The sequence below is a fragment of the Aedes albopictus genome, chromosome 1 (assembly GCF_035046485.1).
Source record: "Aedes albopictus strain Foshan chromosome 1, AalbF5, whole genome shotgun sequence".
Lineage (NCBI taxonomy): Eukaryota > Metazoa > Arthropoda > Insecta > Diptera > Culicidae > Aedes > Aedes albopictus.
Window position 1 is genome coordinate 293570948 of NC_085136.1, and position 20358 is coordinate 293591305.

Here is a 20358-nt window from a genome sequence, read left to right on the forward strand (position 1 = left end):
AATTGAGCAAAAATTACTAAAATTCGTGAAAGCCAAATGTGGCCTAAAAACTAGCTTTTCGGGTGCAATCACGCTTTGGCGCGCAAAAAGTGGCATCGCGTCAGCACTGATATGATAACCAACACCTGTCATCGCGCTTGTTTGTTATCACCCGTGGTAGGGGGTAGCCAAGGCAAACTACTAGGAAGCAAAGCTACTACGTTCAGTACAATTTCGCGCCACAACGTGATTGCCACCAAAAAGCTAGTTTTTAGGCCACATTTGACTTTCACGAATTTTAGTAATTTTTGCTCAACTCCTACAGCATTGGTGTCAAAGAAACAAATAACCAAAAAACATTGGAAAATATGATGCCGTTTTGAAAAATCTAACTTATTAAGTATATTAGGGTGTTCCAGAACGAAATCTATCAAAAAATCAACTTTTTAAGGTTTTTCTGATTACAAATGTGATAATTACACATGTTTCCTTCAATTTTATTGGCACACGTTGTTCAGAGAAGTTGTAGCAGACAAGTATAGCTTTCAATTTCTGCCAAAAGAATTAAGTTTTGACATGTTTTAGAGTAGTTATGATTTTTTGAAGTTCAAAATTAGTCGAAAAACACAAAATTGATTTGATGCACCTCTTAATTTCAACGGATTTGGCTGAAGTTTTGACCAGTTACTTCTTTTAGGATGCCAATCAAAATATGGGGGTGGACTTGAGAATCAGAGAACATTTTTGAAAAGCTGGACAGGTCTAATATGTACATATAATAAAACAGCGTATGTGATATTACGATATATCAGAAAAATAACTTTTTGCGTATTTAGACATACAAGAAAAGTCTCAATTATGACTTAGGAAATAACTCTTTCGCATCCTAAATATAAATATTTCAAATACACTGAAACCTCTGAAAATGTGCATGAAATAACCCGGGAGCGGTCGCGTCGTGTATTGAGTACACGCACTATGAAAAATGCACGCTTGTAGTACACAGCGTGAGCGCGGAGCCGCTGCAGGTAGTCAAAGACGCGACTGCTCGAGGATTAAGTAAGGGATATGTTGAAGAAACTTTGATCGCGAGCACAGGTCTTGCTCCTGGGCATTTGAAATGGGGTCAAGGGGGCTTCCCAAGGAGCCCATAGAAAGGGGTTTCAAGTGGCTTCAGGGGCGCCCTGAGACCCCTGGAACGCCGGAGGCTCCCTGAAGCAGCCCAGAGACCACTGAGAACTCCCTGGAACGCCGCTGAGACCTCCAGGTACCAGTGAGATCTCCAGATATCCCCCTGAAACCCCCCTTGAAATCCCTTGAAATAACCCTGATAAGAAAACCGCCTTTCAATTTTTTGCGTCCACATATTGGAGTTTTCACACTTTTTCTGACATTACACGTACACTGTGGTGCATAATTGATCGGACAAACGCCGATTTTCATACAAAATGGCCAAGTTTGAGATGCTGTAACTATGGTTTGCTTTGGCGGAATGAGCTCAATTTTTGACACGGAGCTACGAATATGCTGAATTTTGCACGCGTGTAAATCAAAGGGGTACCGCTGTCCGATCACTTTTGCAATATTTTCAACGCCTTGCCACGCCCAGACCTGTGAACGAAAACATTTTATACTTTGTATACACAAAATTCAGCATATTCGTAGTTCCGTGTCAAAAATTGAGCTCATTCCGCCAAAGCAAACCATAGTTACAGCATCTCAAAATTGGCCATTTTGTATGAAAATCGGCGTTTGTCCGATCAATTATGCCCCACAGTGTACATAAAAAAATCTGTGATTTAGGGACTACATCCAACAATTGTTTTTTTTTATATGTAAGGCTGATACAAATTAAATTTTGACTTTTTGTCTTCCCCCCCCCCCTTCAAAATTTTTTGGCTGGATTTTGCATTTTGAGGAGGCAGATAAAAAAATATTTATCAAAATATCGGGTCTTGCCGAAATATCTTTAACAAATCCGATGAGTTTTTAATATTTTTCAGCATAAATGCTTTATTATTTTTATCCCCCCCTCGACCAGCCAAAGAGTGGTGGGACAAAAAGTGAAATAAATATTTGTAACGGCCTAAATTCCGCCAACAAAAATAAATATTTCAGTTTTTTTTTCAAAACATGGAAACTCTTCAAAAATTTATTCAAGGTTACCACACAAACTACCTCAGAAATTCCTCCAGGAACTAATTTTTCACTACTTATTCCTCTGAAATGTCACTAAAGATTATTTTAGAATGAAGATTCAATAATTTCTTAATTTTTCAGTGATTCTTTGAGAGATTCCTCCAGAAACGTATCAAAGGATTTATTTGGAACACCTTCCATGGATATTTTCAGAAAATCCCCCACGGATTGCTGTCAGATATGTTTTCAGATTTTTTTCCACCTTTTCAGGAAGTTTTCCTAATATTTTTTAGGAAATTCAGCCAAACATTTCTTCGGAGAGATTTCCTACAGGGATTTTTTTAGAAAATAATAATTTCCTCTAGAATTTCTGAAAAAAAAATCCAGAAATAATACCAGAAATTAAGAACTTCTTTATGAAACCTTTCTTGGATTCCAATTGGAGCAATTTTGTTTCCATGGAATCATTAAAATTCTTTTCAGGAAGGCTCCCACGGTTTCCTTGTGAAAGTGCTTCTAGAACAGCTTCCATGCTTAAACAATTCCTCTTCATTATCCTTCAGAGGAACATCCAGAAATGTATCAAAGAGTTGCTCTAAAAACTGCCTCAGACATTCCTCCATAGTTTCATTCAGAGACCCGTATGAGAAATCTTTCGGGAAATCATGTATGTATTCAGAAATATTTTCAGCGATGTCTTTAGAACTTTGTCAATTCTTCCAAAGTTTCCTTCATTAGTTCTTCCAGGGATTATTTTAGAACTTTTTCTGGAGATTCCTTCAGAAACGCTATGAGATTGTTCCATGATATTTTTTTTTCTCAAGAATTCCTTTCAGACTGATTCCTGATTCCTTCTATGGATTCCTTCCAAAATGGCTTCATGGGTTCAGTCTGAAAATTTAGGACGAGTCCTCGATCGGTTTATTCAGATATTTTTCCAGGGATACTTGAGGAAATCGCTCCAGGGCAACCTTCAAATAATCCCACACAAATTTCTTCAAGAATTTCCATGTGCACTTTTTGGAACTTAGTCAGGGATTGTTTCAGAAATGCTTTGAGGGCTTATTTCATAAAAAATCATCCTGTGGTTAAAAATAAAAAAAAACATCTTCCGTTTTTCTGTCTTATTTCTTCAAGAATCCCACCAGTAATTTTCTCATGAGTTGTTTTTTCTTCTAGGGATCTTTACAGAATCTTTTCTAGATGTGTCTCTCGAGGAATCCCGTAGAAAATCCCTCAATAATTTTATCGGAGAATCTGCAAAAATTTTATAAATATTCCTGAAATAAAAACTCAATAAAGTTTTCTTGGTATTACACCAAGAGATTCTCGAGGAGATTTTCAAGTAGTTTATTCAGGACGTTTTTCGAAAATACCTCTTGAGATTCATGAATTTCTTGAATTTCTTGAAAAATTCCTTCAGGATTTCATGCAAAAATTCCAACAATAATTATTTTTAGAAATCCCAAGGGGTGATTCCGATAGAAATTTCTTCTGAGGTTGTTTGAAAACTCTCGCAGAAATTGCAAAAAAATACCGGAAGAGATGTTGACAGCATTCCGTAAGGGTTTTAAAGGAAACCCCAAAAGATTATCTGAGGAACTATTTTAAACTTTCCTGGTGTTACTTTGGGAAATTCCTAGCAGATACTCTTGAACATTTTTTGGAGGGATTACTAGACAAAAATTCCTAAACCAATTTCTGCCATTGTTTCTGGAGGAATTACTAAACAAGAAAGCATGAAAAGCTTCTGGAAATTTGAAAAACATTCGAAAATTCCAAGGAAACATTACTTCTGCAGGGATTCCTGGAGAAACCTGTAGAAAAATGTCTACAAAAATCCCTGAAGAAACTACAGACAAAGGAATGAAGAAATTCCTAAAAGAATGTCTCAAACAATTTCTGAAGGGATTAGTATACAAAAAGTACTGGCGAAATTTCTGAAGTCAATCCTGCAGAACAAAAAAAATCTTGGGGGAATTCTTTCGAGAATCACTGAAAAAAATTAAGATAAAAAAAAATGTATCTTAGATGGGATCTTTCGAAGAATACCTGGTAGAACTGGATAGCTTTTTGAATGTGGAGTAGCTTCTGCAGGGATTGCTGTGGTAATCTCTGAAGAAATTCCGTAAAAAACAAATGAATTCCTAATGAAAGGCCTGAATATATTCTTTGTATTCCTTTGGGGAACTTCTGGAGAAATTTCTGGAAGCACATCCAGAAGAATATCTTGAGAATTTTTAGCAGAGTTTCTTAAATAAATACCTGAGAGAATTCCTGAATACATGTAGTTATACATAAAGAAACCTCTGGAGAAATATCAACTATAATTTCTGAAAGAGTAATGGAAAAATTCCATGGAAAAAATCCTAGAATTGCGTTTTTTAAAGACAGAGAAACTTTCAGAAGATTTTTGTGAGAAACCCCAAAGAAATACTTCTTCAAAAAATATGCCGTTACACCTGGAAGAACTATTCAAGAAACGTTTGAAGAAAAACATAAAGGAATGTGTTCACTAACTTCTAGAAACGTTCTAGAAAATAAAAAACCAACCGGCACCAACATTTCAAAAGGGCGTAACTGCATTTTGAAACAAACCACTCTTTTACATCTGTGGGTCATATTTTAAGTTTCCCACGAAATTCACAAACATTACTAGACAGAGAAATTGCTCTTCTTTCCTATACTGGCGGTGATTTGCATGGCGGCATTGAAATACGATCCACAGATGTGAAAGAGGGGTTTTTTTTTTCAAAATGCAGTTACGCCCTTTTGAAATGTTGGTGCCGAAATCTTCTTTCTATCAAAATTTCGGAAAACATTTTGTAAATACTTCAAGAATCCCGAAGCTCTTTCTGACGATATCCCTGGAAGTTTTCATGCGGGAAGGAAAAAAAAAATACTTACAAACTTCGTGAAAAAATAATTTATGGAGGGGTTTCCCTGGAATTATTCTTAAGTAAGGCGTATTGAAGTTATTTCATGGAGGCGATCCAGTAGAGGCAGGGCGGGGGGGGGGGGAGGCAACTATTTGGAAATCTTAACTTAAGATTCTTAAGTGACCAGCTCTGATTTTACCATGACAGCACTGATCACGACCTGAGCTCGAAACACTACCCGATAGTATTGAAGCTCGACTGTAATTTCACTTTAGCCTCCCCGGAATTTCTACTGATCAACTGGTCAGCGTGGAGCATACCATCCACAGGAACAAGACGTTCTCCAACAACGCCACAATGATGCTCCGCCATGTAGAAAAAGCCTTCGAGAACGTTTGGTCGACAACAATCTGATCCACAACAAACTGGTCCACAAGCTTTTTTTTTTATCTGTATTAACGAGATTTTTAGCCCTAGGCTAGTTTCATCTCGGGACCCACGCTTTACTTCCCTTCCGAAGGAAGAACTCACATTTCGCAAGTTTGTCGGGAGTGGGATTCGATCCCAGGTCCTCAGCGTGATAGTCAAGTGTTCTAACCACCACACCAGGTCCGGTCCACAAGCTGGTGCAGGCTCGCATCTCGTAGTTTTAACCCTCCTTGTGCATTGGAGTTATTTTTATCCCAAACTATCAGCGAGCTGTTCCCAGCGTGTTGCTTTAGGAAGGTTAAACTTTCGACACCATTACTTATGCTTGCTAGCTGAGACTCTATTGAGAGGGGTATTACAGGGGAACTCTAGGGCACTTCAGGGGGTCCCAAAGACGTTTGAGGAGGTCCCAGGAGGATTTCAAGAACTCCCAAGGGGCTTCAGAGGGAGAGGGGTACCTGGAGGTGTCAAGGGCGTTTCAGTGGATCCCAGGGGGTTTCAAATTGGTTCATAGAGGATTTTTAGGCGTTTCAGGGGGATTCAGGGGAACTCAGGAGCGTTTCAGGAGGTCTCTGTCGGGACGCTTTTAAAGAATCCTGAAACTCCCTGAAACACCCCAGAAGCTCCTTGGAACTCCCTTCTTTTGGGATCCCTGGGAACTTCCTGGAAACAGTCTTGGCAACAAGTCAAACGTCCAGGAGAAAGGCCTGTTCTCGCGAACCAAGTTTCCTAATTAAAGCCCCTCTTTAATGAACTTTTTAAATTACAGTGAAGTTTTTTTACATGGTTTTTTACGAGGTTTTTTTACGCGGCACCTTCTGAAAATTCTCAAGACATTCTTCTGGAAGTTCCTTCAATAGCTACTTCAAGTATTCCTCCAAGCATTGCGCTAAGCTAATTTAAAGCTTTCTTGAGGGATTATTTCAGATTTTTTTTCCGAAGATTTTCTCTACTTTTCCTGCAGCATTCACTCCAGAAGCCATTTATTAGCATTTATCAGGGAATTTTTCAAGATGTTTCTATGACTGTAAAAGATTCTACAGTGCTTCTAGATCTGTATTTTTTCCAAGAAACTTTTAAAAAATAATTTGGTTTGATTTTCTTTTATTTCTTCAAGGATTCCACCAGTTGCTTTGCCTGCGATTTCTGCGGACATTTTAAAAGAATCTTTTAGAAATTTCTCTACGGATTTTCGCTGAATTCCTCCAGAAATTTTCTAACTATTATTATCTTGAAATAACTTCCAGAGATCCTCAAGAACTCTCATATATTGTTTTTTTTTTAGAATCACAGTCTTCTACGTCTTCTAGGCGTTACGTCCCCAAGTCTAGGCATTCATCCAGATTTTTTTCCAAAGATAATTTTAGAAATTGCTTCAGAAATGTTTATCTAGGAATACCTCTAGAATATTTTTAAGATAGATTTTTTCTAGAAATTTCCAAAGGTATTACCAGGAGTTCTTTTTTTTTAAGATTTCCTGAGACAATCCTCTAGGGATTTAAAAAAATCCATCAGTGATTTCATATGTTTTGTGAATTTTTTGGGATATCCTTTGAAAAATCCCAGGAGATAATCTAAAGTTCTGCAAAGATCTCTCAGTAGATATGTATGATAGAGCCACAGAGGCTATTTCTGAAAAAAAAAATTAGGGTAATTTCTTCACGAATCTCTGGAGGAAATGCTTAAGCATTTTTTTTAAGAAATCTGGGATAAATTTTCTTGTGAAATCCTGGTAGAATTTGTAATAAAATATTTTTGAAAAATTTTCAGAAAAAAATCTTCCATGGATTTGAAGAATTGCAGAAATTCCTGAAGAAATATATCTGGAATTTGTGAAAATTCTGATAGAATTCCTGCCTGAATGATTGAAAGATCTGTGGAAGAATTCCTGCAGGATTAACCCCTGAAGAGACTTTGGGCAGGAATCTCTGGAGAATTTTTTGAAGAAAAAACTGGAAGAATGTTTGAGAGAATCTGTTATTGACCTGTTTATAGAAGAATCTTCCTAAATTGTTTGCAAAATTTCTAAAAAAAATATAGAAATGATTTTTTTTTATCAAACGGTAATTGAAGCAACGGTGTCCGGGTTGTTTAAGGTGGAGATAAAAAAGAGGTCTCAATAAGATCTAAGAGAGGGAGGGAGAATGAGCAAACTAGGAGGTCTCAACGGGGGAGCTGTGGGGTCAATGGGTTCCTGGGGGATTTCTGTCGGTTTTAAAAGATCTGAAAGGGATGTCAAGGAGTTTCAGCGTTTCAAGGAATTTTGAGGGTTTAAAGGAGGTCCCGGGTGATTTCAGAGGGGGTTCTGAGAAGTTTCAGGGCATTTCTGATGATTTCAGATTGGGTTTTAGGCATGGTATTTGTAGCAGTCTTAGTGGTGTTTTAGAGCATTTCATGGAGTTCAAGTTGTTCCAGAAACGTTTAAAAAAAATTAAAACGTTCAGGGGCGATCCGAAGCATTTCAGAAGCAAGAAGGAAATGCAGGAGATCTGAGGGGCCTTCAGAGAGTTTCATTGTGTTATAATAGGTTTCTGTGACATTTTAAGGAGTCTCAGGTGGATAAATGGCGTTTCAGAGGTGTCTTCTCAGGGGTATTTCGGGATGCTTTGGAATTATCAAAGGCCTTTCAGGTAATTTCAGATGGGTCTGTAGTGGCGTTTCAGGGGGGTGGGGGTTATTCAGAGTATTACAGAGTCAAACAATGGGGTTCAAAGTATTTTATAAGCCCTGCAAGGGATCTTAGGGTGTTTCAGGAGATTTAAAGAGCGTTTAACGAGATTTAAAGAGCGTTTTTCTCAGGGAGTTCTATGGAAGTTTCAGGGGGTCTAATTGGTTTTCATTATGTTCAAGAGAATCTAAGGGAGTCTTAGCTGAGCTTTCGGGTGCGGCTCTGGAGCTCCCTGTATTCTTCCAGACGCATCCTCGAAACCTTTTAACAATGTAACCTTTTAAATTACTTCTGAAATTGCCCTAGAGTGTCCCTGAAATGCAACTAAAACACTGTGGAACCATCTAAAGCTCTCTTAAATACTCCTGGTGCACCCTTAAAAAATGCTGGTGAAACATATTTAGTCCTATTATAAACACCCAGGAATAAAACAAGACTGTCAGATTTGTATCCAAATTCAATCTTGCAGGGGTGCACTTGAGGAGCATTAGAGCGTAATGAGTTTCAGGGGTGTTTTAGAAGATTTGAAAGGATCGCATGGGCATGGGGTATTCCAGTAGGGGGTTTTAGGAGCCTTTCAGAGCACTGCAAGGAGATTCAGGATGTTCCAGGGAGTTTCATGGAAGTTTCCTGGGGTTTAAGAAGCGTTACTGGGCTAGAGCTTCATGGGTGTTCCTAGGGGTGTCGGGAATTCCCAAGGGCGTTCCACTAGCGTTCATGAGCATTATGGGAGATTCAGGGGTGTTCCAGGAGGTTCCAGTTGATTTTAAAGGCGTGGTGTGGTGTTTCATGGATGTTCCAGTTTGTGTCAGCGAGTTTTAGGGGGTTTCAATTGTGTTCTAGGAGTTTTAAGGGGTTTCAGGGGTGTTCCAGTAGGTTGCAGGGCACTACCCGAGCGTTCCATGGGGTTTAAGGGAGTTTAGTAGCGGCTTTAGTAGGGTATTCAGCATCGTTCCAGGGGATTTCAAGGAGGATATCAGGAGCGTTCCATGGAGATTCAACGGGTTTCATATGGTTTGAGGAGTATTCCAGCGGTTTTCAAGTGGTGTCAGGGTATTCTATGGAATTAAGTGGTGTTCCAAGGGGTGTCAGAGTGTTCCAGTGGATTGCAGGGGGTCTCATGGGCATTTCAGGGGCCATAAGGGGGTTAAGGGGCATTCCATGGATATTCCGAGGAATTCAGGCGTATTTTATCGGTTTTCATGGAGTTTCCAGAGCATTTCATGGAATTTTAGGGATATCCCAGGGGATCTCAAGGGCGTTCCAGGGTATTCCGGTGGGTTTAAGGGAATTTTAGGAGCGTTCCAGGGTTTTTAAAGGGGGTTTAGAAACGGTTTCCAAAGGGCTTCAGGAGCGTTGCGGGGAGATTTAGGAATGTCCTATGGGGTTTTAGGGGCGCTTTATGGGATTTCAGGATTGTTTCCGGGTGTTTCGGTGGGTTTCAGGAGCGTTTCAGGGGTTTTCTAGATACCTCATGGGCGTTTCAGGGAGCTTAAAGGGTGTTCTAGGTGGCTTCAGGGGTACCAAAAGCGTTTCAGAATTGTTCCATGAGGTTTCAGGGGAGAATTCAGAATCTTACCGGACTGTCTCGGTGGGTTTATGGGGTTTTATGAGCGATCCAAGAGTTTCAACGAGTTTCAGTAGTGTTACAGAGGTTTCAAATGTATTCCTGGGTATTGCAGCTAGTGGACAAATGGCCATCTTTCCGAGGTAATCTAGGTAAGTTCGGATTTGAGGCTATTATAGCAGCCAAGATAACTGATAATTGTAATTGCCTATACATATGGTCCTGTCTTCGCCCTCTAGGTAATGATCAGGTAGGGAGTTTGACGGTACTACTACATCTTTTCCGACAAACGTTATGTTTGACATCAACAACATAGATTTCCAGTGTTAACATCCTTCAATAGTCAAGGTATGGTGTTAAAATTGTGTCTCCGTCACAGCTTAATCAAGCAAAATCTAACTCACAAAAAAACCTACGTTCCGAAACCCTTACTCAGTCTGAAAATCCAGAGCGAGAAAAGCAACTGCGAACCATACACCTGTCGAACGTTCCGATATATTGCATCCATTTACATCCGATACCCAAAGTGAGATTCCGGCGAACGATGAAGCTTGTTCCTTTGCCAGTCGGTTGGCCGCAAAGCGAACAGAAACCCGAACAATTTGGCTTCGATAGGTAGGTAGGTAGGTAGGTATGCAAAAACCACCGATGACGACGTCCACTTCGAGAGTATTCTTGGAATACTGGTTCAACTGGAACCAGCTGGTATTATTGCTTCGTCCTGCACTAACTGGCATCTGCGCGGCTGCTGCTGCTGCTTCCGTTGCTCTACGAGGAACGTGCAAGGACGCGTGAAAAATATCCGGTGTGAAAAAGCCATTGACTCTCACTTCTGGAAGTATACTGCGCGGAATGGTAGTGGTTTCAGTGTATTTCCCTTCCTCATACACCAAAGTGTACTATTGAAAATGATCCAGATCGGATCCGGCGTTTCGGAGTTATAGGCTATTTGAGCGACTCGGCAGGGTTGTTTAATAAATGTACGATTCGTGCCGAAAAAAAATCTTTTCTGCAGCTCGTTGTTTAAATAGCCATTATTCAACGGAAAGAAATCTAGCTGGTACCATCCACATTTCATACAGTGCAGAATCGAACAGGCGGATCCGTACCTTCGCGCCAAAAAAAAAAAAGATCGAATCGAATGGGTTGGACCCGATGATGGCGGAAGATTTTTCTAACGATGACTCTTATCGAGAGCATGCTCTGCTCCGTCGTCGTCCTACAAGTACTAATCCGAGAGATTCACCATCGCATCGTACCTCGTAGGTACTCGCGCGATAGTCGTAGGTTGCAGGTACGGCGAACTACTACACACAGCATGGTTCTACTGCCCGGGCCCGGCTCGGGTACGTTGGGGAACAATAAATTCCGACATGGGTCATTTGGTTTGGCACGGAACAGGTGGTTGGATGTATTGCGCCCGGCATGGGATGGGATGGATCAATGTGGTGAGCGGAAGGGTGAAGTAAAGTTTTCATCCCATCGAGGTCCGATGTTTGTCTAACGGTGCCCGGTTGTTCGAATACCACACAGAATGCAACAGGGGGAAAATAAATTCCGATTTATTTGTTCCACGGTTATAAAACTGGTGCACATTGTGTGGAATATTTTATCCCTTTCGGTGAGCGATCGGGAAGGGTTTGAGAAGTTGGGGTAAATATTTGGTTGAAAATAGCATTTGATTAATTGGTGGTGATTGACTATCGATTGGATTCAACATTTACATATTTGGAATATTTCCGAGTGATGCAAATTGCTATTGTTTGTTATTTCCAGGTGAACAAAGCCTCATTTTAAGTGATTGGTCGGCGACGCACGAATGGAATTGAAGTTTTAATTGAAACAGTTTGTTATTTTTTGCCTTTCTCGTACACTAAGTGTACTGGAAAGGCTATATGTTCACTCCAAAAATGACTTTTTGATAGAAGGCCCGGAGGGTCGAGTCACATATACCAATCAACTCAACTCGACGAATTGAGGTGATGTCTGTGTGTGTTTTTTTTTTTTTTTTTAATTCTAGGAGTCCAAAAATCTTCTAAAGACGCTGTGTGGGATTCGAATGTGCGCCTACCCACTAAAAACACTCTCCTAGTTCACCTCCACCTTAAATTCCCCTCCGGTACCACCATGCAGTATTTCTTCGGAGGGGAGGCGTTATGTGCCTTGTGCACCATCACCAATTCGTTATCCTAGTTTTCTTCATGCTATGCGAACCGCTTCATTAGTATGCAGTTAATATTACAGTATCGCCACTAAGCGACATACATGCTATTTTTGAAATTTGTTATTCTATTCGTTCTTAGCCTTTCGGCTCCTGTTAGCTTGTTATTGCTTAACGTACCGCCATTGAGCGGCAAACTCTATCTTAGTACCACAAATTTGTTATTCTAAAGCTACGCTGAGTTCATCGGCTCCTACTGATGTGCCCCGAAGAACGATGCCCTCCCGGTGCCGCCCGAGTGCCAATCAGCACTCGAGGTTTCCGCGCACGACTCGGATAGTCCCCGACGGTGGATATATCCTACCCGACGAAGAGTTTCCCGACACTGAAACTTCTCCCGCAACCGACTTCCCGGGCAGATGCCAAGGTCAGTCCTGCGATTCCGGTTGGAGACGGCTTCCGGTTCACAGGCGCCCTGACGACCATGCTCCGGTGCTTCTTCCCGATCGCTCTACTCTGACAGTCCCCGGCGGTGGATCTGTATTACTCCGACAGAGAAGTCCCCGACGAAAGACGTTCTCCCGTTACCGCCCGTGTGCCATTGAGCACAATGACTTCACGCGCACTACTCGGATACTCCCCGACAGTGGATCTATCCTACTCCGACAGAGAGTTCCCCGACGTAGGAAGTTCTCCCGAATACCGACCGAGAGCCAGTAGGCTCCACACCTTAATCGCTCACGACACCGGTAGTCCCCGACGGCGGATCTACCACACGCGGACGGAACTACTACGCTTGCCCCGGATTGTCTCTTCGATCATTCATTTGCTGCTCTCGCCATTTCCGCTGGAGAAACGACATTATCTTTACCACCGCAGCATTCACCGCGTTCCAGCAGGCTTCGTCGCGGCACATTCTAGTCACAATGTTGTATTGTCGGCCCTTATACCAGCACCGCAGATTGCTGTCATCTCGCTGCGCTCCACAGTGAAACGTGGACACTCGAAAACAACGTGTTCCGGCGATTCCTCGACATCTCCGCACTCAGGGCAGAACGGCGACCCTGCGTGTCCGAACCGGTGCAGGTATTTCTTGAAGCAGCCATGACCTGACAAGAACTGCGTCAAATGGAAATTCACTTCCCCATGATCTCTGTTTACCCATTCTACCAAATTTGGAATAAGCCGGTGGGTCCACCTTCCCTTCGCTGTGGTATTCCACTCGTGTTGCCACTTCGCCATCGTGACGACTCGCGCTGCCTTCCGAGCTCCTCTAGCGCCCCTGGCCTCGTAGCACTCTTTGTCCTCTTCCAGAACGAAGACGATAGGGACCATTCCGGCGATCACGCACACCGCATCCGATGATATCGTGCGATAGGCGCTCGCCACTCTCATGGCCATCAGTCTGTGCGTGCTGCAGAGCTGAACGCGATTCCTCCTAGTTTTTGTTGCGGTCGCCCAAGCCGGACCAGCGTACCTTAGGATCGATGTGGACACGCTAGCTAGTAACCGCCTCTTGCTACTGCTGATTGCCGAGTTGTTCGGCATGATCCTCGACAATGCTGTGATCGCCTTTGCTGCTTTTCCGCAGGCATAATCGACGTGGCTATTGAAATTTAACCGGTCGTCGATCATAACGCCGAGATGCTTCAATTCCCGCTTGGAGTCTATGGCATGTTCCCCGACTATGATTGCAGCCTTCTGCACCACCTTGCAGTTGCTGATCAGCACCAGCTCCGTTTTCTGGTGGGCTATGGATAGTTTCTTCCTTTGCATACAGTTCTCAACAGCATCTACCGCCTCCGTAGCAAGTATCTCCACTGCTTCTAGGGACTCGCCAACTACCACCAACGTGATATCGTCCGCGAATCCGACGATTTTGACGCCTGTCGGTAGCTGCAGTGTCAGCACCCCGTTGTACATTGTGTTCCACAACGTCGGACCTAGGATAGACCCCTGTGGGACGCCTGCACTTATCGTGACGTTCTTTTGCCCTGCACTAGTATGGTAGCACAGAGTCCGGTTTTCGAAGTAGCTACTGAGAATCCTGCAGAGGTAGTCCGGAACCTTCATCTCGTGCAGCGCTGTAGCGATGGCTTCCCAGCTTGCGCTGTTAAATGCATTCTTCACATCGATCGTGACGACGGCACAGAAGCGGTTACCCCGTCGTTTTTTCGTCCTTACTTTGTCGGCTGTAGCAACAACCACCTGGATAGCATCTATCGTTGACTTCCCTCTTCGGAATCCGAATTGCATCCCCGACAGACCATGCTCTCCTTCCGTGAAAGTTGTCAGCCTATTGAGGATGACTCTTTCTAGCAGCTTGCCGAGCGTATCCAGCAAGCATATCGGCCGAAATGAACCTGGTTCACCGGGGGGCTTGCCTGGTTTTGGCAGCAGTACCAGTTTTTGCCTTTTCCACTGAGACGGGAAACAACTCTCATCTAGGCAGATCTGCAGAGATGTCCGGAACATATCTGGGTTGGCCTCGACAGCTATTCTCAACGCTATGTTGGGGATACCATCCGGGCCGGGCGCTTTCTTCGTTTTCATTTTCTTGGCCGCTGCTATCAGCTCGTCGTTGGTGATACTCACTCTCTCCTCGCCTGTATGGCCGTATGGAGTCGGTGGCCATATCGTAGGCTCGTGTTGAGGGAACAACCCTTCGATGATAACTTGCAGCTTCTCTGGGCATGTCTCAGCGGGTACCGCTGGGCCTCTGATTTTGGCCATCGCCGCTCTGTATGCATCTCCCCATGGGTTTGCATCAGCATCCCGGCACAACTCCTTAAAGCTTGTTTTTTTGCTCCGCTTGATCTCCTCCTTCAGAGCAGCTTTTGCGGCTCGCAGCACTACTCTACGTTCTTCTCTCTCACCGTCGGTTCTAGCTCTTTGCATTCGTCTCCTGGCTTTGAGGCAGGCTTTCCGGAGGTCCCGAAGCGCTTCATTCCACCAGTATGCCGGACGACGTCTATGGTTCGGCTCGAACTTTCTAGGCATGGTTGTGTCGCACGCACGCACCAGCGCTGCCGTTAGCTCCTCCGGCCTTAGATTCGACCCCGGATCTTCTCTTCTGAGAGCTTCGACGAACAGCTCCTTGTTGAACTGCTTCGTCTTCCACATTCGATCGCGAGGTTGACTGCCAGTTAGTGTACTCCCTGGCCGTGATCCAATACTATACCGCACCTCCTGGTGGTCGCTGTGAGTGTATCCGTCGCAAACTCTCCAGTTCATGTTTCGCGCCAGCACGGGACTACAGAAAGTGATGTCGATTATTGATTCTCGACCATCCCTTCGGTAGGTGCTGGTGCTTCCTACGTTGGCCAAGTCCACGTCGAGCTTTGCTAGCGCTTCTAGCAGAACACGCCCTCTTGGGTTGGTGAGGCGGCTGCCCCACTCAATCGCCCAGGCATTAAAGTCACCGGCGATTACGACCGGTCTCCGGTCGGCTAGCTTGTCGGTTATCTCGTCTAGCATCTGGTTGAACCGTTCTGTAGTCCACCGAGGAGGTGCGTAGCAGCTACAAACAAAAACTCCGTTAATTTTGGCGATCACGAAGCCTTCGTTTGCCTGGTACACTACTTCCTGGATGGGATACTTCCCCATCGTCCATATAGCAGCTGTCTTCGCCTTATCTGCGATCCAGTTACCGTCTCCAGCTGGTATACGATACGGTTCAGAAAGGATAGCCACATCGCACTTCGACTCCGATACGGATTGCCACAGCAACTGTTGGGCTGTGTCGCAATGGTTGAGGTTTAGTTGAGTTACCTCCACTGCGGTTTAGTACCTCTCGCCTGCTTAAAGGCCGGACATCTAGGGCCTCCCGTCGCGTGTCTGTTGAGACTTTTGTCGACACAAAACAGGCATCTTTGCTCGTTGTTGCAGTCTTGCGCCTTGTGACCTTCCTGACCGCACCACCTGCACAGCTTACTCCTGTCGATTCCTTTGCAGTTTTCAACTGCGTATTCCAAACACCTGTAGCACCCTTCCGGTCGCTGGGAGAACCTCAGTGGGCAAACTGAACAACCGACTTTGATTTTGCCGATTGTCATCGCTTTGTTGGCTGCGTCTACTGGAAGCTTTATCGACGCTGCCTGCGTTCCAAACGGTCCTCTTCTCAAGCGTACCGTCATTTCCACGCCTTCCAGGTTACATTGATCCCTCATGGCGAGTCTCACTTCCTCCTCGGTGGTGATCTCGTCCAAATCCTTGCATTGGAGCGTCGCTTCGGGACACATGGCTTTCACGTGCACCTTTTCGCCCATTACTCTCTCTGTAAGCTCTTTATACGCTGAGCTTCTGTTTTTCGAGTCTCTTTTCAACTCGAAGATCATGTCTCCTGCCTGGGTTCGTCTGATCTTCTGGACGTCATCACCAAACTCCTTGAGTTGCGGATCCGTTCTCATGGCCCGCAAGACGTCGGCGTACGTGTCTTCGCTGGTTTTTACGATGACCGCTTCACCTTTCTTCCTCCTCCTGATAGGTTTTTGCGTTTTAGCGCTATCCTTTTTGTTTCTGTCCTTCCTGTTCCGGACCTCGCGCCAGGGGGAATCACCTTTTCCGCCGCTAATCACTTCGTTCGTCGGTCTTGCATCCGCATTCTTTTGTTTTTTGGGTGCTGCGAGCCTTTCATCTCCAGGTGATGATCTGGTTCTCTTTGGGGTGAATGCTGGTGTGCTATCCATCCCCAATGGCTTTCCTTTCGTCTTGGTACCTCTACCGGGGGCTGTTCCGGTTTTCGCCTGTTGTAGTACCGCTGCTGCCAGGGCGTTCTTAGTCGCCGCCAACTCGGTTTCAGCAGCTTCCGCTCTCTGCATCAGCCTTCTCCAGTCTTTGATGGCTGACCCAAGGCTACCTTGGATCCTTGCAACGAGGTCCTTGATATCCTTGTGCACGTTGTGCCTTTTGTCAACGAACTCACGGAGTTCGTCCGCTACAGTTTTCGCAGCTTCTACCTTTGATTGTTTTGGAAGCACATTCCATGCGCTTCGCAGCTGCCGTTGCTGCAGCTTCTCGTTCTGTTCTTGTTCGCGCTGCTGTTGGTCACACAGCTCCTGCACTCGCTTCTGCTGCTCGTGCAGCTCTTGTTCCCGCTCCTGTTGCTCCAGCTGCTGTTGTTGCATCTGCTGGTTCTGTTCTGTCGGCGACCTCGCCAGACCGCTTCTTGCGAACGGATTCTCCGCACCTTTGCCGTTTATGTTGTTGTTGTCGTTATCTTTATCCATGCTTTTCGGGTCCCCCCTCCGAGCCGCTATCTCCACTCGTCGTAAGTAGTCGTCTATTGATCTCATGGTTGTCTATGTAACAGGGAGGCCATGATAAGGTTGTCACGGTCCTTCATGGGGTACCGTGATCAGAGCCGATCGACGCTAGTCAGGAATCTTCAACTGAGCCTACTTTCCACCAGCTAAGGTGGCGAGTTTTGAACGTACTAGGAGGCCTGCCACGGTTTTAACGGGACGGGGGCAAACGTACCATTAGCCCAAATGCCGTTTCAGAACGGTGTCACCCATTCTTAGTAAGGAAGTGGAATAATACGCAAACCAGCTCCATAGCGTCGTGTTGATTAAATCCTTGGGAAATCCTAGTCTTTGTAGCCAGTATACCGTAATTAGGACCTAACTGGTATCGGTCCTAATGTGCTCAGCGGCACGCCTTCTTTTGAGCCACCTATGGAGTTAGGCGCTCGGTCACTTTTCCACCTCCTAGAGGGTGTAGGGGGCAGAGAAAGTGCCAACTGGTGGTTTTTCATTGGCGCTAGGGAACAAGCCCCTAGCTCCCACCTGTATGTCTGTGTGTGTGTATGTGTGTGTGTATGTATGTGTGTATGTGTGTATGTGTGTATGTGTACAAAAAAACTCACATCACTTTTTGGCAGTAAACCTCAACCGATTTTAATGACCGACGGTTCATTCGACGCGGAATCTGGTCCCATTGTTTCCTATTGGAAATGGTTCGGATCGGTCCAGCCGTTCCGGAGTTATGGCCATTTAGGTGTTCCGGACCGGTACCCTTGGAAGGGGCCAGACATGAAAATGCAACAAACCCATGCATGCGCCCATCAAACCACGGCATTTGCTATTATCTGATGAATGGTAAGCATGAAAATAGTCTCAGACCATATCTGAACCGGAAGTGTTCCGGAACCGGTTCTGGGTGTCCCACCGAAAGTGGCCAAATATAAAATTGACAATAACCCATTCATGCGACACATCAAACACCGGCATTTTCGGTAGCCTGATGAACGGTTTGCAAGAAAATTGTATAAGACCATATCTGAACCGGTTGTGTTTCGGAACCGGTTACGGATGTCTAGCCGGAAGTGGCCAAATATAAAAGAGAACCAAACCCATGCATGCGACACATCAAACAGCGGCATTTTCGATAACCTGATGAACGTTTAGCAGGAAAACAGTATCAGACCATATCTGAACCGGTAGTGTTCCGGAACCGGTTCCGGGGGTCCCGACGGAGGTGGACAAATATAAAGTGAACCAAACCCATGCATGCGACACATCAAATCACGGCTTTTCCTATAACCTGATGGCCGGTTGTATTCCGGAACCAGTTCCGGGTGTCTCCCCGGAAATGGCATTATATAAAAGTAAACCAAACCCATGCATGCCGCACATCAAACAGCGGCTTTTTCGATAACCTGATGAACGGTTAGCATGAAAATAGCCTCAGACCATACCTGAACCGGTCTAGTTCCAAAACCGTTTCCGGGTGCCCCACCGGAAATAGCCTTATATAAAAAAGAGTTAATCCCATGAATGCGATACAACAAATAACGGTTTTCCGATAACCTTATGACTGGTTATCAAGGAAATAGGCTAAGACCACATTAGGGACTTCCGGTAGTGTCGAAATTAGTTCCAGGTGTCCCTCCGAAAGCGGCCAAATATAAAATTGAACCAAACCTATGCATGCGACAGCAAAGCGCGGTTTTTTTTTGATAATCTTACGAACGTTGGCAAGCAAATAGGTTCAGACTATACAGGGTGTTAGGTTCGTGAACGCAAACTTTTAAAGGTGTGATAGAGAATCATAAATGGCGAAAACAAAATTTCTACGCATATGGTCAAATCTCAACCGTTACGTAGTAATTGAACTTTATATGTTTTTTTGACTTTGCTTGCCTCCAGTCTTGTTAGAGATCACAGTCATTGACACCTTTTCGTCGATATTCGGCTGCCTTTGTCTCCGATATTCGCAACACAAGTAATCACACTACCGTACGAAACAAAAATGTCAAACGAGTGCACTTGACCACGATTGCGCCTTCGGGAAACGGTTCGGCTTTCGTTATTCTTGTCTCCCTCCACAATGTGTTGGCCATATGTGTGTCGTATTAAAATGTCATCGTGTCAGACGACATTGATTTGACTCTCTTTTATATTCATTGATCTTCGTCCTACCACTCGTGTTGTGTGTAAGAGGTAACGATAGCGCATGAATTTAACAAAGTAAGCTGACACCCGACTGCGGCACCGAAATGAAGGTAGTGAAAAGTGCCGAATGTTTACAAGACTGCTTGCCTCAAACTGGCTATAACTTGAAAATGGGCAAGCTTAGCGCAGCTTTTTAACCCTCATTCGAAAGATTATTAAATTTTCTACCAAAAAGATCTTTGAATCTGGGGTTCATATATGCAAGAGAACAAAATCGTGACCAAAGCAATCTCATCAAATCACACAATTCCAAGTGCCTGTGGTGTTTATATAATGTAGGATGGATCAACGTGTTATGGGAAAATTATAATGTGATCGCATCAACACTGAGAAGCACTGAATAAAGTTTTTACAATCTCCTTTTGCGTCTAAAATTACAGTGCCCAATTTCGGTTCATAAGGAGGTCAAATTTTACATGAATCGTATTAAGCGTATAAGTGTTCTTAGGATCAGCTAATGTCGGCGTAAAGATTATGAATACATATTCGACGAGAAAGGCACTACCACCACTAGGTGGATTAATCTGGGTTTTTTATTCTTCCCAGCGTAACGTTCTCACTGAGACAAAGCCCACACGAAGCGGGGTGACAAAGGAGAGAAAAGACACGAAGAGTTAGATGTGCGTGTAGTACCAGCGTAGAAACGCCATTTCTTCCCCATCTAGCGTATCGGAACAGGTCATGGATGGAGTCAATCTCGACTTGAGACTTTGTAAGTCAACGATGGTAGCAAAGCAGGACCATTAGAAACTTATGGCAACTGCGGCAGCAGCAGCAATGTGAGAACTTCAGAGCGATCACCATTTTAAATGCTGCCTTCAAAGTGCTATCTCAGATCACCTTCCATCGTCTGTCACCTAAAACGAATGAGTTCGTGGGAAGTTATCAAGCCGGCTTCATCGACGGCCGGTCGACAACGGACCAGATCTTCACCGTACGGCAAATGCCGTGAATACCAGGTCCCAACGCATCAACTGTTCATCGACTTCAAAGCGGCATACGACAGTATCGACCGCGCAGAGCTATGGAGAATCATGAACGAAAACGGTTTTGCTGGGAAGCTGCCTAGACTGATTAAAGCA

The 20358-nt window shown here is 44.2% G+C and overlaps 2 protein-coding genes across 5 annotated transcripts in view; both read right to left on the reverse strand.

The window, feature by feature from the left end:
* Window positions 1–20358, reverse strand: part of LOC115255941 (octopamine receptor beta-2R) — a 430285-nt gene that overhangs the window by 132674 nt on the left and 277253 nt on the right. The window lies entirely within an intron of this gene.
* Window positions 14782–18335, reverse strand: LOC134285704 (myotubularin-related protein DDB_G0290005-like). Its single transcript, XM_062847011.1, has 2 exons — window positions 15009–18335; window positions 14782–14915 (listed from the first exon to the last, which is right to left on the reverse strand). The coding sequence occupies exon 1, from the start codon at window positions 17114–17116 to the stop codon at window positions 15590–15592; it is 1527 nt and encodes a 508-aa protein (XP_062702995.1). The 5' UTR covers window positions 17117–18335; the 3' UTR covers window positions 14782–14915; window positions 15009–15589.

What these genes read in the sequence shown, in the direction of transcription:
- LOC134285704 (XM_062847011.1), bottom strand. Translation starts at nt 17,116, where the DNA reads ATGAGATCAATAGACGACTACTTACGACGAGTGGAGATAGCGGCTCGG.